This window comes from Drosophila guanche, unplaced genomic scaffold (genome assembly GCF_900245975.1).
Source record: "Drosophila guanche unplaced genomic scaffold, DGUA_6, whole genome shotgun sequence".
Lineage (NCBI taxonomy): Eukaryota > Metazoa > Arthropoda > Insecta > Diptera > Drosophilidae > Drosophila > Drosophila guanche.
Genome location: NW_022995755.1, coordinates 2,468,817 through 2,493,247, shown reverse-complemented (window position 1 = coordinate 2,493,247; position 24,431 = coordinate 2,468,817). Strand labels below are relative to the sequence as shown.

Here is a 24,431-nt window from a genome sequence, read left to right as displayed (position 1 = left end):
CGCTCATAAATGGTGATATTCATACGATACTCTAACTGTCGTAGATCTTTTATTGCTTTCTTCCATCTGCTACTCTCTACAGAATCAATATACCCTTGAGTTACCTTCAATTACTGTGCATTGTAATGCACAGATGAGTGAGAGTGAGACGCGAGACAGCACTCAAATGCAGGTGATGGCACGCAGACACTCACGTGCCTTAGTGCATTTGTATGCACACACAACACAGACACGAAGTCAAAAACGTTTCTTGCTTCTCTGCCGCTGCGCTGCGGCAGCGGAGCAATTCTACATATGCCATACGAAGTTGTTTCGCAGTGCAAAGGCACACGAACTGACGACTGCGCTGCCCGAGATCTGTTCCCATGCACATAGCAAACGTCGCAACGTTGCCGGCGTCTATACTGTACTGTTTACTGTTGCATTCAGCAGCAGTTTCTTCTCTTCTCTTTTCTCTTCCATTCGATTTGTGTGCTTTGTGGGCTCTTGTGTGATTTATCTTTTATTATTGATGAATACGCGCATGTATTTTGTATGTATATTTGATGTACTTGTGTTATTCATAAGAGTTGCCATTAGGGTGGTTAACAAAGTTAAAGCTATCGACTAATTTTGATTCTAGAGGAAAATTTAGCACAGAGAGTTTCTTCGTATAGAAGCAGCAGCGAGAGGGAAAACTTACAAGTCTAGGCGAGAGAGAGAGAGAGAGAAAACATCGAGAGTGCGGCACAAATAAATGTGCACTCAAAGAGAAAAACGCACATCATTGTGGGCACAATTTTCTCCAAGTGCACGCTGAAACTTGGTGGACTGCTGCTGCTGCTGCTGAGGTGCTCCCTATTTGATGTGGCGACAGAGATGGAAACGCACCCACTTCAGCGCCTTGCCGCTGATGGCCTCCACTTTGGGCGAGTTCTCGGACAGACGATGGCAGTCGGCGCAGTTGCCTGCCGCTGGATAACTCTCGGTGGTCGGTAGGGGGTTGGGGTTACGCGCGCAACCAGGTCACATGTCACCCGCACAGTCCCAGCGTATGTCATCTGCCTCGTGGGTGAGATAGCGTCCGCCGCCCACCTGCGTCTCCAGGGTGCGCAGGTCTCGGTAGGTTTGCTTGTCCTGCAGCCAGTAGTGCAGCAGGCTCTTGTCCACGGTGTAGCGCTTGCGCTGCTTCACCTGCAGCAGGTTGTTGATCAGATCAATGGCTGGGAAGAAAGGGAAAGGAAGGAAATATGACAAAAATCGGTCAGCAAAGTCAGTTTCCACTCACCATTGGAAGAGATCTCTTTCCAGGGATTCGGTGGATACATAAAGGCGGCATTCTGTATTTGATCATTGATGTCCTCCTCCTCGTTGAAGGGAAATGTGCCGCTCAAACTCACATATATGATCACGCCCACACTCCACATGTCCAGCGATCGATTGTAGCCCTTGTTCCGCAGCACTTCGGGCGCCAGATAGGCGGGCGTGCCCACCACCGAGCGGCGGAAGGACTTCTCGCCAATGATGCGCGCATACCCAAAGTCGCAGAGCTTCACCTGCGGGAACTCAGCGTCCGAGGAGAGCAGCACATTCTCCGGCTTGAGGTCACAGTGGACAATGTTCTGCGAGTGCAGGTACTTGAGGGCAATCAGGATTTGGGTGATGAGAAACTTTGTCACACGCTCGCTGAGGCGGCCGCGCGTATGCGACAGAATCATCTCGAGCATGTCCCCCTTGAGCTTCTCCATGACGACAAAGATGCGCTCGGGCGTCTCGAACATGCGCTCCAGATTGACGACGCCGCAGTGGCAAATGTTCTGCAGAATGGCCACCTCGTTCTTCAGCTGCGCCTCCTGCTTGGTGGGGAACCTCAGCTTGTCGATCACCTTGATGGCCACCTCGCGCTTCGTCTTCTTGTGCACGCCGCCATAGACGACGCCGAACTGCCCGGAGCCCAGCACCTCATCGGGAAAGATCTGATACAGCTGGCCCATGTCCTGCACCTGCTCCTCCGATTCACAGCATTCTATTAAAGGATTGGGCAAGAGTCAGTAGGGTGTAGCTAGAGGTCCTGCCACTACTCACGTGTATTGTTGACATGCATAAAGGCCTGCCGGATGCTCGTCTCCCAGCTCTTGGCAATGTCGCTGCCAATGCCGCTGTCGGGGGGTGGCAGGCGCACCGCCTGCTCCTCCTTGGCGCCCACGAGCGGGTCCTGGCCGACATAGTAGCTGAGGCTGGGCATGCACAGCTCGAAGCAGTAGTTGGAGTCGGGCCGCGGATCGCGATGCGTCTCAATGGAGAGGAGCTCCGCCAGCGGCAGCTCCTTGTGGTACTTGCTGCCCTGCTCCGAGACGAACAGCGTGACGGTCTTCGAGTCGAGGCGCCAGTAGTAGCGCTTCACGGCCTTGTCCAGGGAGGTAAAGTGGACCAGCCACCCCTCCTTGAGGGCCTGGCCCCCGCGCTTCTTCGTATGCTTCACCGACTGCACGATGCGCATCAGCGGGATGTTGGCACTCGGCGAGGAGGAGGATGACGACTGCGACTGCTCCGACTGCCCATCGCTGGACTTGGTCTCAGCGCCCACGCTGCCGCTGCCGCTGCCGCTGCCACTGCAGCTGCCACTGCCGTCGTCGGCCATCCCACCGTTGACCAGCTCCGGCGGTGAGTTGTGGGCATTGGTCAGCGCCTTGGGCGGCTCCCTGGGTCTGCCTGCCACCAGATTGACGCCGCCGCCACCCATCGCCCCCTTGCCGTACTTCCCATAGTCCGGCTGGGGGCTGGGCGAGTCCTCGAAGTCGCTGTCGTCGAACTCCTCGCGGAAGAAGTTGTCCCGCTCCTTGCGCGGCGTCCCCTCCCCGCTCTCCGCCTGCAGCTGCAGCTGGCTGAGCTGCGCCTCCCCCGTGCAGTCCAGCGGCACCTTGTCCATGCACTTCTTGTGCGTATTGTACTGACAGTCGCGGCACTGCAGCCCCTGCTTGAACAGCCCCTTCAGCAGCTTCTTGCACAGCTGGCACACCGTCGGTATGCCATAGGTGTGCACCTGGAAGGTGTGCGGAATGCGCAGCACCGTCAGCCCATTCCGGCTGCCCGACGAGTGGGTGCGCTGATGCCGTCCGGGTATGTTCTGGAACGGGCAGAAATCTAATTAGCAAATTGTCTGAGCCTCTGGAGTGGTGTTTTTGCCTCGTTTTTACTCTCTACGGTGGGGCGGATAATTGACTACAACTAATAGGATAAATTATGGCAAGGACTTGCAGATCCCTGGGGTAAGACTGTGCCACAGTAAAGGAGAGCGGAATAATGGAATGGAATGGGATGGCAGATTCTGTGGTTAAATTATGCCAAAAAAAAACGAGAAGGGACGTGTGAGACGCTTGTTATGCGTCACAACTTTTATACCCGGTACTCAGACAGTGTACCTGCAATCTCAGCAGGAAAACTCTATCGAGAAAACATCTAAATCTGCGGCATCTGGCATTTACTTTAAAATTTTTCCTTAAACTCCAAGAGAGAATGAAGGAAAAGTCTGAAGAATCTAAAGGAAAAAACCCACACACAGGCTGGGGTTATGCTTTAGGGTCGGTTTAGTTTTAGTTTCCAAGTTACAGAACATTCCCCCGGTTCAAACTTTCACTCTCTTCTTCAGAGCCGCCCTACGAGTATTCAAAAGAGTTGCTAAAAGCGTTAAAGGATCGATTAAGTGTTCACAAAATGAAAGTTTATTCAAAAATGAAGAGAATAAAGTTGTACAAAAAATAAAAGAGTGTAAATACAATTTGAAATACTCGTAGGGCTGCCCCGGTTAGAGAAAGAATGGTTAACCAAACACCCAAAGACACGCAAACACACACTGAGGGGGAAAACTAGCTGCGGAATGTGCTGTCAATTCTTAATAATGTCATTCATAAGGTCCGACATGCGCTTTACCAGTGAACTGCTGGAGTCATTCCGGCCGGTTGACTCCTCGGCGGAGGAGATCAGCGACTGCTGTGAGCTGCCGGATGGGCTGCGTGGCGGCTGCAGGGTGAAGGAACGTCTCGATGTGGCGTCATTCGAGCGGTTGCAATTGTTTGGTATCTTCACCACACAACGCTTGTGATAGTTCTGACCGCAGCCTGTGGGCGGGGAAGGGAGAAAGTACAATGAGGAGATGAGTTGTCATAAATGTGCGCCCGGACATACCGTCGCATTTGAGTCCCTGACGCACCAGGCCGAACAGCATTTCACCGCAGAAATCACAGAATGTCGGTCCCTTGTACGAATGCACATTGAGGCTGTGCGGCTTTAGCGTTGGCATCTCCGACGTCGGATACAGGATTGCTATAGAAAAAGAGACAGGCAGACAGACAGACAGACAGTCAAACAAAGCACAAAGATTGAGGGTTGGGGTTTGTGGCACTTACGACTTGCTGTCAATACAATTTCGACCAGGGTCTCGTCCACCACTTCCGCTGCCGAATTGATAATGTGCAGGACATTGGGTGTGCTGTAGTCGTGCACAAACAACAGAATCCGCTCCGACAGATACGTGAGGCCGCTGTCCGGTATCTGGAATGAAGTGTCGAACCTTTACTGCCCGTGTCCATGTCTACTTTTGCTTCATTTAACGCTCGATTTTTGCATATGTTCTGGTTCGCTCCCCACCCCGCACTACACCCACTTATCATATCATATTCGTATTCGTATCTTAATTGATTGTCCGATAAGACTCAGCGCTGTGGCATATGCACAACAAATATGTCCCTATCGATAAAAGATAAATAACAAATATGCAATGGAAAAACTCTCTTTGAAGCTTTTGTGGGGCAGAGAAAATGCCATAAATTTCTGTGGCAAATCGAATGGTTTCGTTGTACTCCTTGAGCAAAGTTGTATCCACTTTCATGTGGCCCAGCTGGCGCTGTCGCCTGGCAGTGTCTCGTTATGGGTCCCCGGTTTGCGGCTTGGTTAATTGAATTGGCCATGGAATAACCCCCGTCCCGAGCGAAGTAGGCGAGTCATGCCTGTGTGTTACTTGGACTTAATGAAATAAAGCAATTATTCTGCACACATAGACATTTATTAAGCTCTGTGCCTCTGTCCAGACTCGATTCGGACTGTTAATCGGACTCGTAGGAGCTGCGGCATGTGGAGCTTTGTGTTGACTTGACCGCTTTCCGGCTCGTCACAGCTGGCAAATAAATATATTTATATGGCTATACAGCTATACAGCTGAATATCCCTGGATCCCTCAAAGACCTTTTTTTTCTCATCTTACCTTTGTGTTGATGAAATCACAGGCCATATCCTTGAGTGATTTGAGCGTGAGTGCGGTTACGGGCACGCTAACTGCATCGCGTATGCTGCCAAATTGGAATAGAAATGTCACCTCGGGCCCCTCCATGATGACGGGTACGCTGCCAAAGCCAACGCCAACGCCAGCGCCACTGCCAACGCCAAGGCTGGCGCCGCTGCTGCTGCTGCCGTTGGTGTTGCTGTGGTGTCGTTGGGCCACGGTGGCGGCACTGCTTGCTCTCAATAAAGGATTCTGCTGCCTTTCCCCACTCTACTTTCACGACTGCTGCACTGATTCCTCGACCTTCGTGCGGTCTCCCTGTTTGAGGTTCTTCCTGTTGTCACAAATGCCAAGGACGCAATAACTTTTGTATTAGTTGCCCACCGCTATCCTGATTGCGCTTTCGTCGCTCTTCCTTCTCAGCTTTGCTTCTGGATGATTCCAATGACTGCTTCTGCTTGTTTTGCTTTGGTCACGGCTCTGCGTTATAGATCCAGCTATAGGGCAGAACTCCCACGACAGTCATAAGAGCAAACTGTAACGAGATTGTCGAATAAGTTTTTTTGACAGAAGTAAGAGTGTAATTGCTGAAATGGCAAACCAAAAGGAAATCTTTCGCTGCCTTTGCAAGAGTCATTTGAAACTTTCAATTGCATTTCACAAGTTTTGCAGACAAATAAATGGAGCTGATAATTAAATGTACAATAAGTCAATTGTGAAGAAGTTCCCATAAAGATTTTATTGGCAGGAGTTTCAGAATTTATTGAGCATCTTTTATCATGTTAAAGTTTTCCCATCAGTTCCCAGAGCAAAGTCATGCATCGCAGCGCGGTGATCGCATACTTTACGAGCCGACTGTCTGCTGATTTTTGTTTGTGGGAGAGTTAGTAAGTTAGGTCATGGAGCTTGAGTGTGGGAATGTGTGTTTTTTTTGTAGCTGAGAGACAATGGGTCGATAAATAATGCGGCAATCGAGTCAGCAAGCCGATTCCATTACGTACCCCTCAATTGGGCATATTAATAGCCATTATTACAGATACTCGTTGCTATTAATATTTACAAAAAACAGGTTGTTAATGGCGATTGAGAAAAGTCATCACTGCAGCGCCGCGATCGGGCTGGGAAAATAATGTCTGAAAGATATTTTGAGTTCAGTTCTTTCCAATTATTTTCAAGTGGCCTTTGTGACCCATTTACATAGGGGGAATGTGTGTCTGTGTGTTGTTTGTGTGTGTGAGGCATTAAAAAATAATTTATAAATCACGATGGAAAATATGTGCGCTGCTGCCTGGCCATGAAAGGAATGCGAGATGTAAAGACGCAAAAGGGAGGCGGCAACATAAGCGGAAGAACAACAAAACGAAAGCCGAGAAAGAGACTCAAGAGAGCGGCGGCAGCGGCCGCCAAGCAACTTTCTAAAAGTTTTTTTTTTTTTTCGTTCCTTCTTCATCTGATATTTGGTTGTCTCTTGTGATACAGGGTATTACAAAATTGTCTAGATGATGGACAGGAAGGTCAAGAAGGTGCTGCGATGCTGTGGGGTTGGCGAATTTCAATAGGGAATTAGGAACTTCAATCTTTAATCTGAATTCATTGAAAATTGTTATACATTTATCGCGGGTCATTCATATATGACCAATTTTTTGTACCCTAATCGATGCACTGCCACACTCGAGGTATCTTAAGCTTCGTTACTTGAATTTATCGTTTTGTTTTCTTATTTTTTGTTGTTGTTGCTTTTTGTTATTTCTTGTAAGTAAGTAGGTGTATCAGTCAAAAGTTGCCTCGCAGCTGGTAGCGGAGTGCGTTTTGAATTTCAATGGCAGCGCGGGAAGGGAAGGAGTAGAAGGAGAAGGTGGAGCAGCAACAGTGGAGGCTGGGTAGGCATCCGCTTAAGACCTCAAGTGTCTGGCACTAAAAACGAGAAAAAAACCAAATTGGAGCAGAAAATGACGCAGCGCAGAGGCCTAAAGTCAAGGCTAAGACAGACATAGACACACACACACACACACACACACACACACAGACAGAGGCACTAAAGATATTCAGCCAAATTGGCATTAAGACTGCTTGGTATCCATGAGATACAGATACATTTGACATTTACATAACAACAAGCAACAAGCTGCCTGCAAATGGCACTCTCCGCTCTCCATTCTCCATTTTCCGCTATTTTTTGTTAATAATTTATTAAGCACACACACACACTGGAGGGGACAAAGGGGACTGGGTTGGAATTGTTTTTACTGTCTTGCAGCCGATGGATGCCACTTGGCCAGGCTGACTAAGCCTTGCTTCGTGTTCCTCTTCTTTCTTGTGCTGCTTGCTGCTGCTTCTTGCCTCTGTTTTTACTGTTACTGCTGTTTGCTGTGTGCTTCCATTTGATGCTATGCGCTGCAATCGCTTGTCACTGCCATTGTCGCCGCGGCACGTTCTGAGTTTGTTAAGCCAAAAGAGCAACTGACTTGGCCAACTGACTGCCAAAGCCGTTGACGATGCCCCGGCCGACCAGGCTTGGACGTGGGAGCAGGGAGCAGGGAGCAGTGCAGAGCAAAGCAGCGCCAGACCAGGGCAGCGAATAAGTAAACTCAAAAACCCGTTTTACTACACGCACACAAACAGAAGAATGTATGCTAAGACAGTGGGAAAGACACAGACAGACAGAGAGAGAGAGAGAGAGAAGGCATGCGGGAGAGAGAACGTACGACTCAGACTCGTGTGTGTTTGTGTCATGAACTAAAGCACTCGACCCGGCATGGGTCTCGCCTCTCTCCCTACACCCACCTCGACCATCAGCTAGCTTTCTCCTCTCTTTCTCTCTCTGTGCTCTGCTCTCTCCCCCCTTATCGTTTGTTTGTTTCCTTTGTTTGTTTGTTGTAACGGCCGCCGCACTCTCACATCTCTCCCCCACCTGCAGCCCTTGGGCTTTCTCTCTATTGCGCCCAAAACCACTCTCCCCCTCTACAGCTATTGGCATTTTTGCACTCTTTGCCCCGCCGCTCCGACGAGCCATGTGCCAGCCCTGCCTCGCACCGTCGCGCCCATTTAGCGCCCATTTTCTTATTTCTCTGTCATTGTCAAGGCTGTGCGAGAAACTAACTGTGGGGGCTCGAGCTATGGCTACGGTTCCAGCTCTGCCTCTGGCCCTGGCCCTGGCCCTGGCCCTGGCACCGCTTTTGGCCGTGGCGCTTTGTGCTCGCGTTGATAAGCGATTTTTAGCGTCGGGGCACAAGGACCAAACCCCCAAGGTTATTTCATTTCCTAGATACTGGCCACATTTTCTACAATTTTCTTAGATATGGTATACATGTGTGTGCAGTGCACAAAAGGTGAGCCGTGAACCGTGATTTAATTGTTCAATTTTGCTTTTCAATAATGTAATTTGATAGATCAGAAAGAGAACCATTTCGGATGCAAATTCCAAGCATTAGGAAGTTTTCTACAACTAAATCTAAAGTTTGTTGTTTTCAATTGTATTTGAAAACAAGCGAAATAATCACTCATCGTACATGCCGAAGTATTCTCAAATTATTGCCGAATTTGTTTTCAAGTGTTTGTGAATTGAGAAAGTCAAGAAATATTTAGAATTATATGAATATGTTCTTGAAATATTTTTAGACTCTGCATTTTGGCATTTAATAATTATGAATAAGTGTATAGAAATGTTCATGGCATTTTGCAAATGATCTTTTCTATTTTTATTGGCAGCATTGATAATCTACAAGTGTTTGAATTGTTGTTCCACATAAGACACACAAAATGGCATACAAAATGTTGATGTCAATAATTAAATAAAGCAGAATATGGAAATACTTTGTAGATACTTTGCCACAAATGCAATTAAAAGACAAAGATTAATGATGAGAATACATTTCGAGGCAATGGGAATTGAAATATTTTAGCTCCTACTATCTATGTACTCACGCTACCATCTCTATTCCAGTTGAAACTTCAATCTTTGGGCAACCTTTTTGTGGTAACACCAAGGGATGGCGGCTGCCAAATAAAAAGTTGCTGCAAAGTTAGCTTTTCCTGCTACTTGTTTGGTTTTGGTTTTTGATTTGGACTCCCCGTTATCTGCCACTTTTTAGGTGCTTGGCGCTGCTGCTCGTACTCACATGTTTATTTGTTGGAATATTATGAGAATTTTCGTTTCAGAGACAAAATGCAAATAGCCAAAGACGACGCAAAAGTCGCGCGCTGTGCCCTGATAAGAGATTTGGCTGGAAATGGCAACAACATCATCATCATCATTATCATCGATAGATAATTAGTGAGGTGATAATAATTTGAGGGCGCTGGGAGCGAGAACGCGCTGCGATGATGATGCCGGGCTGATCTGTGGCTGATGCTGAGGCTGCCACGACGAGTCCAAATTCCATTACTGTGGGTGGGGTCCAACAGGGAGGGGGCCCACTAGTCAGGAATACTATGCCCCCGGCTAGCAAGGCGGTGGATACATAGGGGGGCAACGGTTAACGATAACGGGACCCGCCGAGCTCATGTCAAGTGTGCGACAGGCTGACGCACTGGCCATAAATACCAAGGCCAAGGAACAACTCGAACGTGTTTTTGTTTGCCTTTCTGGCTAAAGGATAACTCAAAGAGGGCGTAAAGCGGCTATCAGGGGGGTGGGCCTAAGTCCGGGGCTGGTCTTGCTTGAAGGAGCGAATAAATATTAACTAGCGCGGGGGCAGGCAAACATTTGCATTGGAGCGGGCCAGAAAAGATCCCACTTATGGGTTGAGCAACAAAAACGAACCTTTTGATACCATTGCATGGCCTAGCTACAAGCAGACAGACAGGGGCTATATATCCTATCGGTGATAAGAGTGTTTGGGAGATGCTAAAAATCATTACAACTGCCGCAGAGGTACCACACGAAGAGAGCCGAGCCGAGCAGGCTGGCAACAGGAACGGCAACAGTTCATTCCACTTATGCTCCAAGTGACATAATAATGAGCGAAGGAGAACAAGGAGAACAAAGGAGAAGTGCAGAACATTACAGTTATGCTCAATGTGATATAATAGCGCGGACTCCGAGTGTGGGCAGGGGGTATGTTGTCTCTTCATTATGCTTCCCGTTTATTTTCACACTCGATATTTAGGTGCAACACTTTTTGATGCATATACATGGATGTCTTAAAAATTGCATGCAATTAATTAAAATAATAAATATGCACACAAACACAACGATACGTTAACGGACACGAAGAGCGAGATAGCGAGAGAGAGAGAGAAGCAACCAACACACCTTTAACTTCCTTCAACTGTGGCCCATTTCGCTAGGCGAAATGCTTTTCTTTAGAACTTTCAATATTTGTTTTCGAGTGTGTGAGTGTGTAGTAATTTTTTTTTACGAGCACGAGTCCGAGTAGTGGTGGGGAGGGGATGAGTGTGTGCTACGGCTACTGCCAGGTTGCCCGCTGTGGCAGCATCGTCGTCGCCTGCGTCCACGTTGTGTCGCTGTTGTCGCTTCGGTTAACGGTAGAAATTTCGCACGTTTTCACTTTGCCTCGGCCGCCGCGCAACTGAAACACAAACGGCGAAAAAGCAGTGGCCGAGGCAGCAGCAACAGCAATCGCAATCGCAAAGCCAGAGGCAGGCAGCAGAGCAGCAGAGCAGCAGCAGAGCACAGCCAGAGCAAAGGAAAAAGCATCCGAAAAGGAAAATCCAAATAAAATGCCAAAGCTCAGCTTTGCCACCGCTCCCAAATGAGACTCGGTCGGGTCGGGCTCTCGCTCCCGGCTGTTCTCCCACGCGGAGCAACTCTGCTCTCCCGCACAAAACTCGACTGGCAGAGCGAGAGAGAGAGAGAGAGGTGGAGAGAGAGCATTGAGTTGTGCAGTTGTTGTGAGTGCCTTCCGATTGCTACACTCTTGACGCGTTTCCCTAATCTGTTTTTATTTTAATTCGGATTCTGTTCATCTGTTTATTTACTCGTTCTCTTTGCGTGCTTCCCTTCTTGTTTTTTTGTTATTGCCTCGCACTTGGCGTTGTTTACATCAGAGCCGCCAAAGCTTTCGCACAGGTGTTTAAAGCTTTGAAGTTGTAACCAAAAGAGAGAGCCCAAAGAGAGTGGGAACAGATAGTCCAAGAAGAAGAGTATGCTTTCACAGGGTTACCAGGTGATCAAATGTAAGCTTTGCCCAAGGAAAGTTTAACTTAATATTTGGAATTTAAAATAAACAATATTAAAGATATTCTAGTAGGATTACTGCAATGGAAATATTGCTGTATAAATAAATACGAATTTATGACATAATAATTATAATTATTATTATTATTATAATAGTTCTCCAGAATATTCAAACAATATTTTTAATATTTATATTTAAATTTAAATAATTTACAGCTAACTTATCAATCAACTTATCATTTTGTGTCCCTATTTTACGTATGCGAAATATTTGCCTGAATCAAAAATCACCAAAGAGAAACAGAATTAAGAGCAGCGGCCACATCCACTCGAAGAGAGTCAAGCGCTTGCTTGAGCTTTGCGACTGTTGCTTCGCTCCAATGCTCTCTCCAAGGAAAGCTTCCTCTACACTGTGCACAATTTTTGCTGAATTGCTCGACTCCATCTGACGTTCATCATCATTGGGGAGCGCTGCTATCGGCCCGTTCCATGCAGCGCGATAATTGAAGCGCGTAAAATGCATATTACACTAACACGTCACGGCGGAAAGGTAACCGGAAACGCAAAGCTTTTGGCAGCTGGGGAAATGGCAAGAACGTAATCGCTTTTCCACTCTAGGAGCTTTTCATTGCGCCAGCTAGAGGACTAGAGGCAGTAAAAGGAAACAGGGAACAGCAAATGGGAAAAGGAAAAAGAAAAAGAACTGGGGCAGTCCCTACGAAGCAACTTCCAAAAGGGAAGCATCAAATTGTTCTAGCAGCACATGGCGCTTCCACTTGCTGCTGCCTGCAGGGGTGGATGGGTGCCGGAGGCCACCCAGAGGCTGGGTCTTTGCTGCTGCCAACTGACAACAAAAGCGTGGCACGTAATATAATAAAGAGATTTTCCATAGCATACAAAGCGGCGCTGCGCACAGACAGTTGCATGTGTCCTGGTTATGTCCGCGTCCCAACTGGTTGACTTTGCCATGTGCCGGTCCTGGCCTAAGCCGCACATTCTACACTCATTCTTATGGAAATCTGTTTTAACTGAACTGCAAATAATTGGCCTTGCATCTCTGCACAAAAATGCTTTCGTGCATGTCTACGTGCATCTGTATCTAGGTGGGATGTGCGCTCCATGTGTGGCCAAAGCCCTGCTGGTTGGGGTGGTAATCAACAGTTTGTTGGAACGCGTTTGCCGGCTCGCCCGAGGCAGAGAAATTTCTCAATTAACAGGAATGGATTTGCCTACAGATTCCACAGGAATTTGGCAATTAAAATAACTTTTAGAATGCATTCGTAGTTCTGCTTCAAAGATCTATGACTAACATAAATTTGAGCAAGAAAATCGAAGCCAATCTATTTTGGCTTTTTCGCATAAATGGCCAACTATTATAAATTTGCTTAAGCTTCTAATTATTTACTTCAAGTCGGCTTGTTCGGGCTAACACAAAATGTACCCCCTGCTGTTGCTGTTTTATTGATAAAAACACTTTTCCTCTCTCGAAAATCCTGCTTAAAATTCAGTTCTTACATTTAAGCAAATTGCTTGCGCCTGCCCATTCTGTTTTGTGCTGTTCTGGAGGGGCTTGGGCGTCTTCCACTCATCCGAAAGCATTTGAAATTGGAAATAAATCAAAGACAGCACACCAGAGGCAACATATTTTGCCTGTTGGATTCGTTATTCCCCCCCACAGGCCTCTCCCTCAGAGCTCTGTCCGGGTGAAAGAACATCCCCAAAACTGGAACAAAGCACCAAGTCAGCAAGTTTCAGGGCTGCTCGCACATTAAAGTTACATTTTATTTGTAGGAAAAGTAGAACCATTGGCTTTGGCTTTGGCTTCGGTGGCAGTTGCAGCTGCAATTGCAGACCCATAAAAAAGTCTCTCCTAAGTGGCCAGCGTCTGGCTGGGGCTGCCGCCTGATGCGGCAATTGTTAAACCAAATGCAAATAGACGCTGCAGTGGCAGTCTCCGAAGGCGGCGGGCCGCGTGCCAGGCATAAATCACTCCAACGGCTGCTGCTTCTCCATCTCCATCTCCAACTCCAACTTGCTCTCCTCCGACTGGTTCGTTTCCGTTTCCGTTTCCGGTGCTGTCTCCAGCCTCAGCTCTGGCTCCGACTCTTGCTCCACCGCGTACGTCTCCCTGTCGACTGTGAGTTTGGTAACGCTCTCGAGTGTTTTTATCGTTTGCATATACAATTTCTTGGCCAGCTCCTTGTCCTGCCCAGGCTCCGAACTTGCCGCAATTTCGCAGTCACTGAAACAAAGCAAAAAGAGTGGAGAAGATGTAACAAGAAATGGCCAACAAAGTGCCACTAATGCGGCAAGCGGCAAACAACTGGACCAACGGCAGTGGCCATGGCAACTCACTTGAAGTACTCGCCGCTGACTTCCTTCAGCAGCGGATCCGTGGCCAGTCGAATGGCACACTGGGCGCCCTCGTACGGGTTCTTCATGAATATCCACATCCAAGGAAAGGTGACCACTCGCACACAAATGGACGACATCAGAGGCGAGCTGTGCCAAGAAAGAAATCAAAAGTTGACCAATTTAGTTTCAATTGTAATTACCAAAAGGGCTACACAAGAGTGTGCAGATATATCCCAGAGTTTCGAGCATGTAACCCAAATATAGCCCCATTTTTTGTTGCCTCTTTTTCCTCTTGTAAAAAGGCCCCACGTGCCACAAAAATAGACAACGACAAGCGTAGCCCTGGAGAACTTGTTTATTACATGTCGAAATTTGCCAGCTCATCGGAAAAAGTTGAGAAACAGCCAGAGGTGGCAAAGTGTCGCTCTAATTTCCTTACACTCGATTACACCCATCAATTTGAGCAAGAGGCTACACAATTCACAACAAAGTCGCAGTTTCTGGTGTGTCTGGGCAGCCCCGAGGGGGTCTTGGCTGCCGATTATGTTTTTTGTAAGAGAAACCTCACGGTTAACAACGAAATTCTAAAAGTCCTAAGTACACATAAAACCAAAAATAAACACGCGAAAATCAGAAGCCAAGCGACTGAGCTCTTGTTACAATTTGGCGATCGACCAACTGCCAATATGTTGGACAGCAAAGGTAAGGCATTTATCTTGTTGAATTCAAAGGAAAATGCTGCCATTCTGCCATCATTTAACACTTGCTTAAAGGCTTTTCTTTGACCTAGACTACAGCCAAGGCAAAGCTTTAGTTTACTCCCTGCAAAAGGTGTACGTCATGTCCGACTTTGGCCAATTTATTTTAAGCATTGTTTTAATGACAATTTGAAGTTCAGTGGCAGGAGCAGAATGCTCTCCGTTGCCGTTGGTCTCACAGCCTTAGCCAACTGCAAGCTGAAATGCTTGGCTGGCTCGCAAATCCCTGTTTTTCCTCACTGCCAACTGTTACGCTCCGCCGTGCTCCTGTTTCTGTTTCTGTTTCTGATGCTGTTCCCTTTCACGAAGGATTACGAACTTGTGCGCAATTTGCTTAGCTGTCTCGCTGTTAATGTTTTTCCCTCTGCTTTGGTTGTTGGTTACTCCTTTTTTGTTGCCTTTTGTTGGCATCTTGTCAGCGGGCAACGATGAAACGGGCAACGGTGCAAGTTCACCGACACTTGAACATCGTAAAGCGATAAATAAATAATTAATGCGCTTAACTTTTTCCATTTACGCTTTTTCCGTGACTTGAGCATTAACTGCTTTTCATTTCCATTCATAGTACACACACACACACACACGTGTATATGGAAATGTGTGTGCGTGGCACTATCTGTGTCTGTGCCTTCGCTTGGGTCTGGGTGGGCTTCTCCTTGGCTTGGGTCGAGCCGAGGCTGGTGTTGATTCCATTCATCCCTTTTTTTGCCTTCACACCCCACCACTGCCTGGCCACACACCTCCCAGCCGCCACCATTGGTTGCAGTTTTAAAGTGCATAGAAAGCTGCAGGGGCTGCAGATGGTTTGTGGGCAAAAAGTAGAAAAACAAATGGCTGTGGCTGTGCTAGGTCTTTGGGTTTAGACTTTGGGCATACTCTTTGGCGCATAGATCCGTTGATTAATGTCCTGACAATATATTAAGGTGTTCTGCAAGGGATGTACCCTGGAAGTTGGGGATGTACCCAAAGATATTCTGTATATCCTCAGCTGCGGTAAGTCACCTCTCGTAGCCCGATATGCCTCTCGTTTCCTCTTGAAAAACTCAGCTCGACTCGCTAAGCTGTCGCTGTTGCCTGGCAAAGTTCATTTTAAAGCACCGACCTGCACCTGACTTTAACAGGGAAAATCTCTCTCTCTCTCTCTCTTGGCTCTAAATGGGTTTTGTGCGCTGGTCGGCGGTTGGCAAAAGCGCTTCGAAAAAGCAAAAGCAAAACGGGATTTTTGGGATGTATTTTCCTTTAATACCGCAAGCGGAAATTGAAACTGCCTCAGGGCAAAAATTAATTGCCTCTACGCTTCGTTAATTGTTTTTATTGGCCTGAAATCTGAAGTGAATACAGGCTCAATGGTGTGAACTTGCGCGTAAAGTACCCAAAAACGGATGAAATATTTTCAAGGATTATAGTGGAGTGTGTGAAAAAAAGTGTTTTACATGGTTGAAATTGTTTTGGGGAATTTCTGTTGCTGATTTTTAGGCAATTGCTAATTAGCAAGCTGCCACGAGTGCCATAAAATGCCAACATGCATTCCCAACATTTATGACTCAAACTTGGCCATTGCAAGAGCTCAATAAAGTTCGATTGAGTGACCTTTGCTGATGCTGATGATGATGGGGAGGGATCATAAAAGGCGCAGTCTGTTGATAAGCGTCAGAGCCGCAATGTCAATGGCGCTCCAATCATTGGCAACTGCAAAAACCATCAGTGGGTGTTGGCCAGGACTGCATAGAAGTGACTGACAGCTGCCTTAGCAGTGAAGCGAACCCCAACAAGAGTTGCAGTTATCTCTGACGTATGCAGGAAGGGGCAGACACGTACTGGGAATCGCTACAAAGTCGGTAGCAAAAGAAAAATGCTACTTGCAAAGGCAAAGCATGTAACAGAAAACGTGAGCAACGAGAGAGGCAACGAAAGAGCACCAAGGATGGAAGGGGGAGGCCAATGGCATCCGATGGACAGGAAGCGAATGCATGTACGCTGCATACAATACAAGTGCATTGAGGAGTCCTTTTCCCTTTTGGCCCACACACCCTGGCATCCACTTGAAGTTGCTTCCGCTGTTCATTTGCTGTTTTATTGCCACTGCCCGCAGCCAAGTCCGGGGCCAAGTCCGTGTTGGGCTCTTCTTCGGCCACTAGAGGTGAGCATGCAGTTTTTGCTTTCGTTTCTTTTGCCAGGCCTACTTGCCTGCACAACAAAAAGCAAACGAGCAACTGAAGGGTATGTGAATATTTGAAGAGGTTGTAAATATGGGGGGAACAAGCCTTGGGGAAATATCGATGGTACTAGAGCAAGGAATAAACAATTTCAGCAGATCGAAGTGGATACAAATTCGGCATATTGAAATAGCAAAAACATATCCCCTTTTTAGCTGTATTAAATAACTAAAATAATAACTCTTACCAAACCCGGCTCTGCTCTGGCGTGATTGATTCCCCGTGAACATAAATGAAGCCAATCACGCACGCCGCCGGCTCATCTCTTTTGCTTCTTCCCTATTCCGTTATTCTTGGCGCTGCGCCTAGGTCACGTGCCAGCGTCACGGCGCTGAGCTATTGCTGACTCGCTTCGCTCGAGGCTTTCCATCCACCCTCACATGCGAAGCTTGCGCCGGGCTGCGCTGCCTGCCTATCGCTTGCCCTTTCTATCTGCCTGCTTGCCTGCCGCTGCCTGCCTATCGCCTGCTCTGCCTGTCAAGGTGCTGCGTTTTATGTCCAAATGATTTGTACTTTCGGTCAGGCATTTGATTTCTTTCTTTGTTTCGTCTGCCGTGCCTCCCCCTCTCTTCTTGCTGTGGCCCACTTTAAGGGCACTTTTTTGCTGCTGCTCGTATTGTTATGGCATTTTGCAAATTGTAATGACGCATGTTAACAATGTTTCTGGAGCTGAAGCCGAAGCTGGCACAGCCATCCTGTGGCTACACATACGTTACATACCTATGTACATATGTACGTTATGTGAGCTGGCATTACAATTTGTGTCTATGATGGATTATGCTTTTGCTGGCTTGTGACAGACCCAAATATTCCGTTATTCCTTGCCCAATTGTATCCAAATCTTTCTTTCTCTCCCTCTCTCCTCCTCTCTTTGTGTATTTTACATCGTTTATTGCCATTGAATTGTGTAATTTGCTGTACGTGCTGCCTCTCTGTTAACATCTGTGTGTCTGTGCCTGTGTCTGCTCCACACTTGAGCACCTGCTCCATTGTGCTAGATTGGTGTTTCCTTCATGCCACCATTGTTCCTTGCTCCAGGCATTGTTAGTGGGCATTCCAAATCTACATTTGTACACTTGTAACTACACTCTTTTGGCAACATAAAGATACCGTTGTGGCTGTTAATTGTGTATCAGCAAAATCGCATTGCCAGCAATTACCTGCAACATAACTAATTACGGGGAATAGGTCTGTGGCTAGAGCTTATTCTGGGCAGTCCAATTATTGCCGGGAGCTCTTCCTACATTAGGAGTAGGTTCATTCTTTTCTGCTTAATTTCTAAGAATTAAAACAAGTATGGGAAAGCCTTCAAAGGGAAATCCATGTATGAGACTACCTCCTAACACTTTATCACACTTGTAATACATACTTAAGGCTCGTGACTTTTTGTTTTCATCATCAATCTTAACATTCTCATGAAAATCAATTCAGATTTTGTACAAACAAACATTCGATTTGATATTCCTTTGATATTTAGATAAATGATGGAAAAATATTTCTATTCACAAGTCAGTAAGCAATCATCAGCCAAGTTCATGGCTAAATCACCCACGCTGGACATTTTGTATAGGTTTATTTTCCATGGCAATGAGCGGGTCATTCAAGGACAACACGATTCTAATTTATAGCCGACAAGAAAAAAACAGCCCAAAATAAGGAAAACAGGAAGAACTTTTGTGTGTTTGGTTGAGAGCATCAATAAATTTCGCATTAATTCCGGGAGCATCATTAGAAGATTCATCCTGGCCACCGCTGGTCTCGGGCTGAAACAACTTGATGCTGGCTAAGGCAACAAAAGCGACAACTGTCACCAGGGTGTGCCTGGGTCATAACTCAAAAGAAGAGGCCAGAACCGGGCACGGGACCGAGCCGGAGCCCAAGCCTGAGCTTGACCCGTGGCCATTTCAATTGCGGTCTGACCCGCGACTCTCTCTCTCTCTCTCTCTGACTTGGTCATTTTAATTACCGCATTTCACTCTCATTGTGTGCACTGAAGAAAAAGGTTTGGAATTTGGCTCTCTTTTGTGATGAATATTCAAGAAAAAATATATGCCCGCCTCAGAGCTTATTTTTTTAGGATTTTTTAAAAGGATTTTCTTCTCGTTTTCAAGCATATTTATGCCAATTTCCGATTGTTTTTCTTTTGGCTCAGTGTGTGAGCCCCACTTGATGGCAGCTCATCTGCATTTGATGATGAGATGAGGGCGTGGCCGGGCGTAAGTTCATTGCAGATGTTGTCGCTTGCTCCGCCGCGCCGCGCCGCGCCGGTTCGTCTCACTGATTGCTGCTTTTGGTGTTGCCTTTGCTTTTGCTGTTGATGTTCCTGATTCCGTTGCTCCTGATGTTGCTGGCATTTTGTCCTTCCGCAATTTGCAACTGTTTGTCGTGTTTGCACGTCCTTTTCTGTGTACTGTGTAAATGTCCCCCCCACCGTTTTGTTTCTTTTTGCACCAGCATAAGCCCCAGAGCTCTACACACCCAGCTCGAAAAAAAGCTCCCCCAACTTCAACAACTAATTTGGGATGCCTTGAAAATGGTTTTAGAACCCAAAATGCAGATATCTCATTTGGAATGTATTCTATTTCGGCTAAGTGCTGGCCACTAATGGGAATGGCAATGAAAATCGATGGCAGCCAGAAGTGGCCATGGGCCAGGGTCTCCCTCCTTCTCTCTGTCTCTGCGGAAATGAATCCTTTAGCCATTGCAGAACTGTGCTCTTTGTGTGCTTAGACAAATACTATGCACACGAATGCATTATTATGCCAGTCAGATAGATCCCAGCTTTCATCAGCACAAAGAGCAAGCATCAAATACATTTAAAATGAACAGATTATATAGATTTATACTTACTTGGTTTGAAAACTAAAAACACACTTCAAAAGTTTAATTGGATGCCAACAGCTGTGGGGTTTTAGACTGAAGTCCAATTGTTTTTCAGTGTTTTGTGCACTGGGTTTTGTTACGAATTTTACGGGAGTTTCGGGAGTTTAAACTGCAATCTAATCGAAAAGCTTGGATACATATTTATAAGCTAACACTCTGCAGTATAATTATCATTCAGATATTCTCCAAAATGAGGTAAGATCTCTCCCTCTTCCTCTACTATTTCCCTTGTTTCACATTGAATTTTACATATTTTTTCGATTTTACTTTAATTTTTCCCACCATTGACAGCTAGACGGAGGCTGACTGCGGCTATTTGGGCAACTCGTTTGAGATCTTAAATGAATTCGCCCTTCGGCTACAACATTTCACCTTGATGCGACTGCCAAAAAAACGGCCCGAAAAACGCCACGCCCAAATGACTTGGCAACTTTTTGATTGCATCAAACTGAGCCGCCCCCACTCGACCCCAAAGGAGAAGGGAAGCGGTGTGCGGTTGGGAGCGCCACAGAGTTCGCTTTTGCTTAATGAAATTGCAAAACTTTCGCGCGGCCACGAAATGAGCTTAAAATTTAGTTCAAGTTTCAGTTGCAGTTGCATTCTGCACTTTGCTTTGGTTTCGTTTGAATTTTAATTTGGGTTTTGGGTTTTGGGTGCTGATTTGGAATGCTTTTGGGGGGTATCGTGTTCGGATGACTTACTTGCGGAAGTGCCGTGTGCCGCGCACGAGGCCGGGCGTGCAGCAGTTGACCGTGACCGAGGTACCTGTGGGGAAAGCGAGTAGGATTCAGAAATCATGAATGCCGGCTCCATCGAAATGAATGCATCAATAATTCACGGTGCAAACTAGGCACTGCAGCGACTGCTTGGACTTTTGCATAAGTCATATTTTGAATAAACAAAAGGCAACATTAAAGTAGCAGGAAGAAAACCTTCAACGAATATTTGAACAAGTTTCGTGAATTGCATTGTGAATTATTGATTTATGGTGGTCCTCCCTAGACACTCACCTTTGAGCTCCTTGGCTAGCCAGCGCGTGGCCAGCAGAACGGCCAGCTTTGAGTGGGCAAAGGCATCACGGGCATGGAACTTGACGGCCCATGTGCCCACATTGAGGGGATCGTCGAAATCGATTTTGGCCGACTGGTGGGCATGGGCGGAGACGTTCACAATGCGCCCCTGCTCGGAGCGCTGGAGGTGTGGCAGCAGCAGCTGTGTCAGCAGAAACGGAGCCAGATAGTTCACCTGGCTGTGCTGCTCAAAGCCATCCGGCGTGGGCAGGTGGGTGTTGGCGAAGACCAGGCCGGCATTGTTGACCAGCACATCGACGCGGTCGAACTCGGCCATCAGCTGGCCAGCAAAGTGGTGGACACTGCGAAACGAGTTGAGGTCCAAGTAGCGCGCCTCCACAAAGTAGCGGTCCGCCGGATTCGTGTCGTCGTCCGGGTAGTAGGGTGTGCGACAGCCGAGCTCCCGCTTGATGACGGCAGCAGCACGCTCGCCGGCCTTCATGTTGCGGCAGGCGAGGATTATGCGACCTCCGCGACCGGCCAGGGCCATGGCTATCTCGTAACCGATGCCGCTGTTCCCGCCACTGATGACGACGATTTGCTCCTTGATTTGATTATCGTTGGGACATCGTTGGCCGCTCATTATGGTCCTGCAATGCGGGTCAAAGCAACACGTTAGTGGCTGTGGGGTGTGGTTTTTGGTTTATGAATGACTGCAATGACATGCAACCGCGTGGTTCTGCATGCTCGAGGATGTGGGCAGTGAGTCTTGGGTTATTGATATGCGTTAATAGAATCAGTTTACTCATTTCCATAAGTGCCTGCGGACCGACTTGGCCAATTCGTTCGTGCAGAACTAATTAGTAAACAAAATTTAAACGTTCAAATTATAAATGTTCATGGCATTTAATTACTATTTAGCGCGTGTAAAACAATTTCGGAAAAATTACCATCTGCTTATATTCATGACTCTTTTAGGAGCTTAATTAGTTCTGGTGTTGTATATTTTTCTTCTGCTGCTAATTACCATCACTATATGTTTCATGTTAAACTAATTATTGAGTTACATTTGGCTAGAAATAATGAGTTGCTGGACACCCAAAGAGCCCTAATTATTCCTGGAAATATTAACACAAAAAGCCCCCCCGCCCAAGAATTTGTCTACCGCAATCGATGCTAGTCAAATTTGTGCGGTCTTCGGTGTTTTTTTTGTTCACTTTTCAGATAGTTGCATCGTTCGTTCGTTCCACTTCATTTGGCTGAGACTTATTTTGGCACTTAGCTGCCAGTTCTGAGCCCCCACCCCAACCACTTTTTGGTCTCTCATTTCGGAATTCATTTGGCATTTCATTTACTTTGAGGCAAACTTGCACAAATCCACTTTGTAAATATTTTGTGGATGGGCATGGACTGCAGGGGGCCACATGCCAACCAGACCCGCATCCGCATTCGCGTCTCCATCCGTCTTTGGCTTACGCTAGCACCTGCAATGGTGCAGGCGTATGGGCAGGGGGCAAGCGCTGTATGAGGGGTCACAAAAACCGCTATGCTTTGAGCGCGCAACGGGGAACAAAAAAGAAATGAAAATAATCTTTAGATATTACATATTATCCGACCCTTCTTCGCTCTCTCCATCTCCATCTTTCTGGTTTCCGTGTCTCTGCTCTCACCCGCTATCTCTTTATGAAATCCACTTAAAAAGTTTGCCGCGAGTGGCGGGAGTTTTTACTGGGGCTGCTGCGACATTTATTTACGTGTGTCCAAGGGTAAAGTTTTTATTCCCCGCCAGCGGGGGCTTGTGCTGAATTGGGTTGTGGACGGGGGCTGTGGTCTGTGGGGTGGGGCACTGGGCAAACAGTTTCCGTTGACCCATCGCACTCACCGCACTGTAATCACGAGGCCCACCGCGAGGGCCGCTATCGTGGGCCACCACGTGGAGAATGGATCCGCCTCCTCGAACATGGTCAACAGTCGTTCCATCCTGGCAGTTCTGTTCTCCTTTCCTCCGCTTCTTATGCACTTATGACTGCTCTCCTTTGCCTCGTTCTCTTTCTGTCACTGGCTGCCCTTTCTTTTCCTGTCTTCCTGTGTTACTGCCGCCGCTCTTTATTGATGAATGAATCTGTGACTCGACTGTCGGTTGTCGTCTGCACTGCACAAATGTTGATCGCGAACTGAACGGGAATTGTAGCTATAAATATAAATTCTCATTGCGTGGTCTCCCCACTGTCCACTCCATGCATCCGTTTGTATGTGTGTGGGTACCCGCACCCGCACTTCTGCTGCTGCTGCTGCACGTTACTTATTCAGCCGGAAGAACTGGCCATACCCAAGGGATTCCACGCTTAAGTGCTGTACGTTTAATAATCCAAATCGTCGGTGAAAAAAGTTTCGTTTTTACATTACCTTAAGGGCAGATTACCAAAGCAGAGCAGAGCAGAAGATGCTGCTGACAATTGAATTTAAATGTCCCCCCGAAAACCCACACCTCTGGATGGGATTTCGCTGCCGCCCGCTCCCTCGCTCCCTCTCCCGAAACGTCACCGGCATATTTTCAATTTACATAAATGCTTGTTGCGCGGCATACAAAACGAGCGTTAGAACGAGATGGCTAGAGATAGCGGGACTCTGCTATGCTCCAACCTACCTGTCGCCGCTCTTTGGGTTATGTGCAAATTTGCACAAGCCGCAATAAAGCCTGGGAGATGGAGAGGAAGAGATAGAAAAAGAGTCAGAGTTGGTGAGGAGAAATTCTGTTCGCTATTTACACACGTTTTCCATTTTTTAATTTGTGCTCTCATTTCGTTGCTTTTCTTCCGACAATTTTTCTGCGGTTTTACGCATTCAGTGTGCATACTTTTGTGTGTAGACTAATGTAATTCAATTAATCTTCCGGCGCAGTCGGCTCCCAGTGCCCTTCTCTTCCATCTCCCTTTCGTAGTGTACTTTGGTCAGACTGCGTGGCCACAAATTTTAATTACCGTTTAACAACTGTTGGTGCAGAGCATCAGCAGAGTGAGTGTCAGCGAGTGCAGGGGAATGGTTTGTGATTTTGTATGAAAGGGATGGAAAGGATGACATGCGTTTGGTTTATTGTGAAAGCTTTTCCTTTGCATCCGGAAACATGACTTACAATGAAAATTCTCTTACTTAACACTAACGTCGGTTGATACTTGAAAAATGCAACCAACATTATTCTTTTATTCGTTGATAATAAATTGAACTAATGAATAATTGTTTCTTCTTTTAAATCCAATTAAAAATTATTCCTATATGAAAATGTGGTACCTTTGTTGTCTGTTAAGGGATAATTAAAACATATAAAATAATTACACTGTTGTCAATGTTTTCATTTAATTATGTTTTTCCATCGAGTCAAGTCAAGGGTTTCTCATGCAGCGAGCAAATGCACATAGTATGTACATATGTATATATATGTACATATTTACAGACTTTTGTTCATTAACTTTTAATTTTTCTCACGTCCACTTGTTTACCGTTAAAACACGGGTTCCTTTACATGCTCCACCAAACAATGTTCAATTTTAAATGGCAAACACTCTTGAGTATATTAAAATAATTTATTATGCATAAAAAATATCGGTATCATTCGTTGCGCATGGAGACATGAAATATACTTGCGAATAAAAAGTTATGCTTAAAGTATGACAATAAATGATAAAACAATAATTGCTTAACCACCGTAAAAAATGGTTTGAGTTATGAACATCAGAAATACGCTGGTCCATTCAGCCAGAAGTATGTGCTGATACAAAAATTCTTAAAGAAATATACTCAAAAATGTTGTTTTAT

At 46.5% G+C, this 24,431-nt stretch overlaps 2 protein-coding genes across 2 annotated transcripts; both read right to left on the bottom strand.

The window, feature by feature from the left end:
- Positions 1-505: 505 nt before the first annotated feature.
- LOC117589629 (serine/threonine-protein kinase D1) lies at positions 506-10,789 on the bottom strand. Its single transcript, XM_034281717.1, has 8 exons — positions 10,512-10,789; positions 5,240-5,792; positions 4,386-4,530; positions 4,165-4,302; positions 3,910-4,097; positions 2,065-3,106; positions 1,268-2,005; positions 506-1,202 (listed from the first exon to the last, which is right to left on the bottom strand). The coding sequence occupies exons 2-8, from the start codon at positions 5,363-5,365 to the stop codon at positions 1,006-1,008; spliced, it is 2,574 nt and encodes an 857-aa protein (XP_034137608.1). The 5' UTR covers positions 5,366-5,792; positions 10,512-10,789; the 3' UTR covers positions 506-1,005.
- A 2,394-nt stretch (positions 10,790-13,183) lies between these two features.
- Positions 13,184-22,788, bottom strand: LOC117589796 (retinol dehydrogenase 13). Its single transcript, XM_034281999.1, has 5 exons — positions 22,501-22,788; positions 20,619-21,268; positions 20,310-20,373; positions 13,752-13,898; positions 13,184-13,638 (listed from the first exon to the last, which is right to left on the bottom strand). Exons 1-5 carry the CDS (start codon positions 22,596-22,598, stop codon positions 13,383-13,385), a joined length of 1,215 nt encoding a protein of 404 aa, XP_034137890.1. The 5' UTR covers positions 22,599-22,788; the 3' UTR covers positions 13,184-13,382.
- Positions 22,789-24,431: the final 1,643 nt, after the last annotated feature.

Excerpts from the sequence above, each read along its gene's own strand:
- LOC117589629 (XM_034281717.1), bottom strand. The coding sequence starts at position 5,365 with ATGGAGGGGCCCGAGGTGACATTTCTATTCCAATTTGGCAGCATACGC. Across the intron at positions 4,098-4,164 it reads TCAGGGACTCAAATGCGACG|GCTGCGGTCAGAACTATCAC; the intron begins GTATGTCCGGGC and ends CCCCGCCCACAG. Across the intron at positions 1,203-1,267 it reads GAAAGAGATCTCTTCCAATG|CCATTGATCTGATCAACAAC; the intron begins GTGAGTGGAAAC and ends CTTTCTTCCCAG.
- LOC117589796 (XM_034281999.1), bottom strand. The coding sequence starts at position 22,598 with ATGGAACGACTGTTGACCATGTTCGAGGAGGCGGATCCATTCTCCACG. Across the intron at positions 13,899-20,309 it reads GGCACACGGCACTTCCGCAA|CTCGCCTCTGATGTCGTCCA; the intron begins GTAAGTCATCCG and ends TTCTTGGCACAG. Across the intron at positions 13,639-13,751 it reads GTCAGCGGCGAGTACTTCAA|TGACTGCGAAATTGCGGCAA; the intron begins GTGAGTTGCCAT and ends GCTTTGTTTCAG.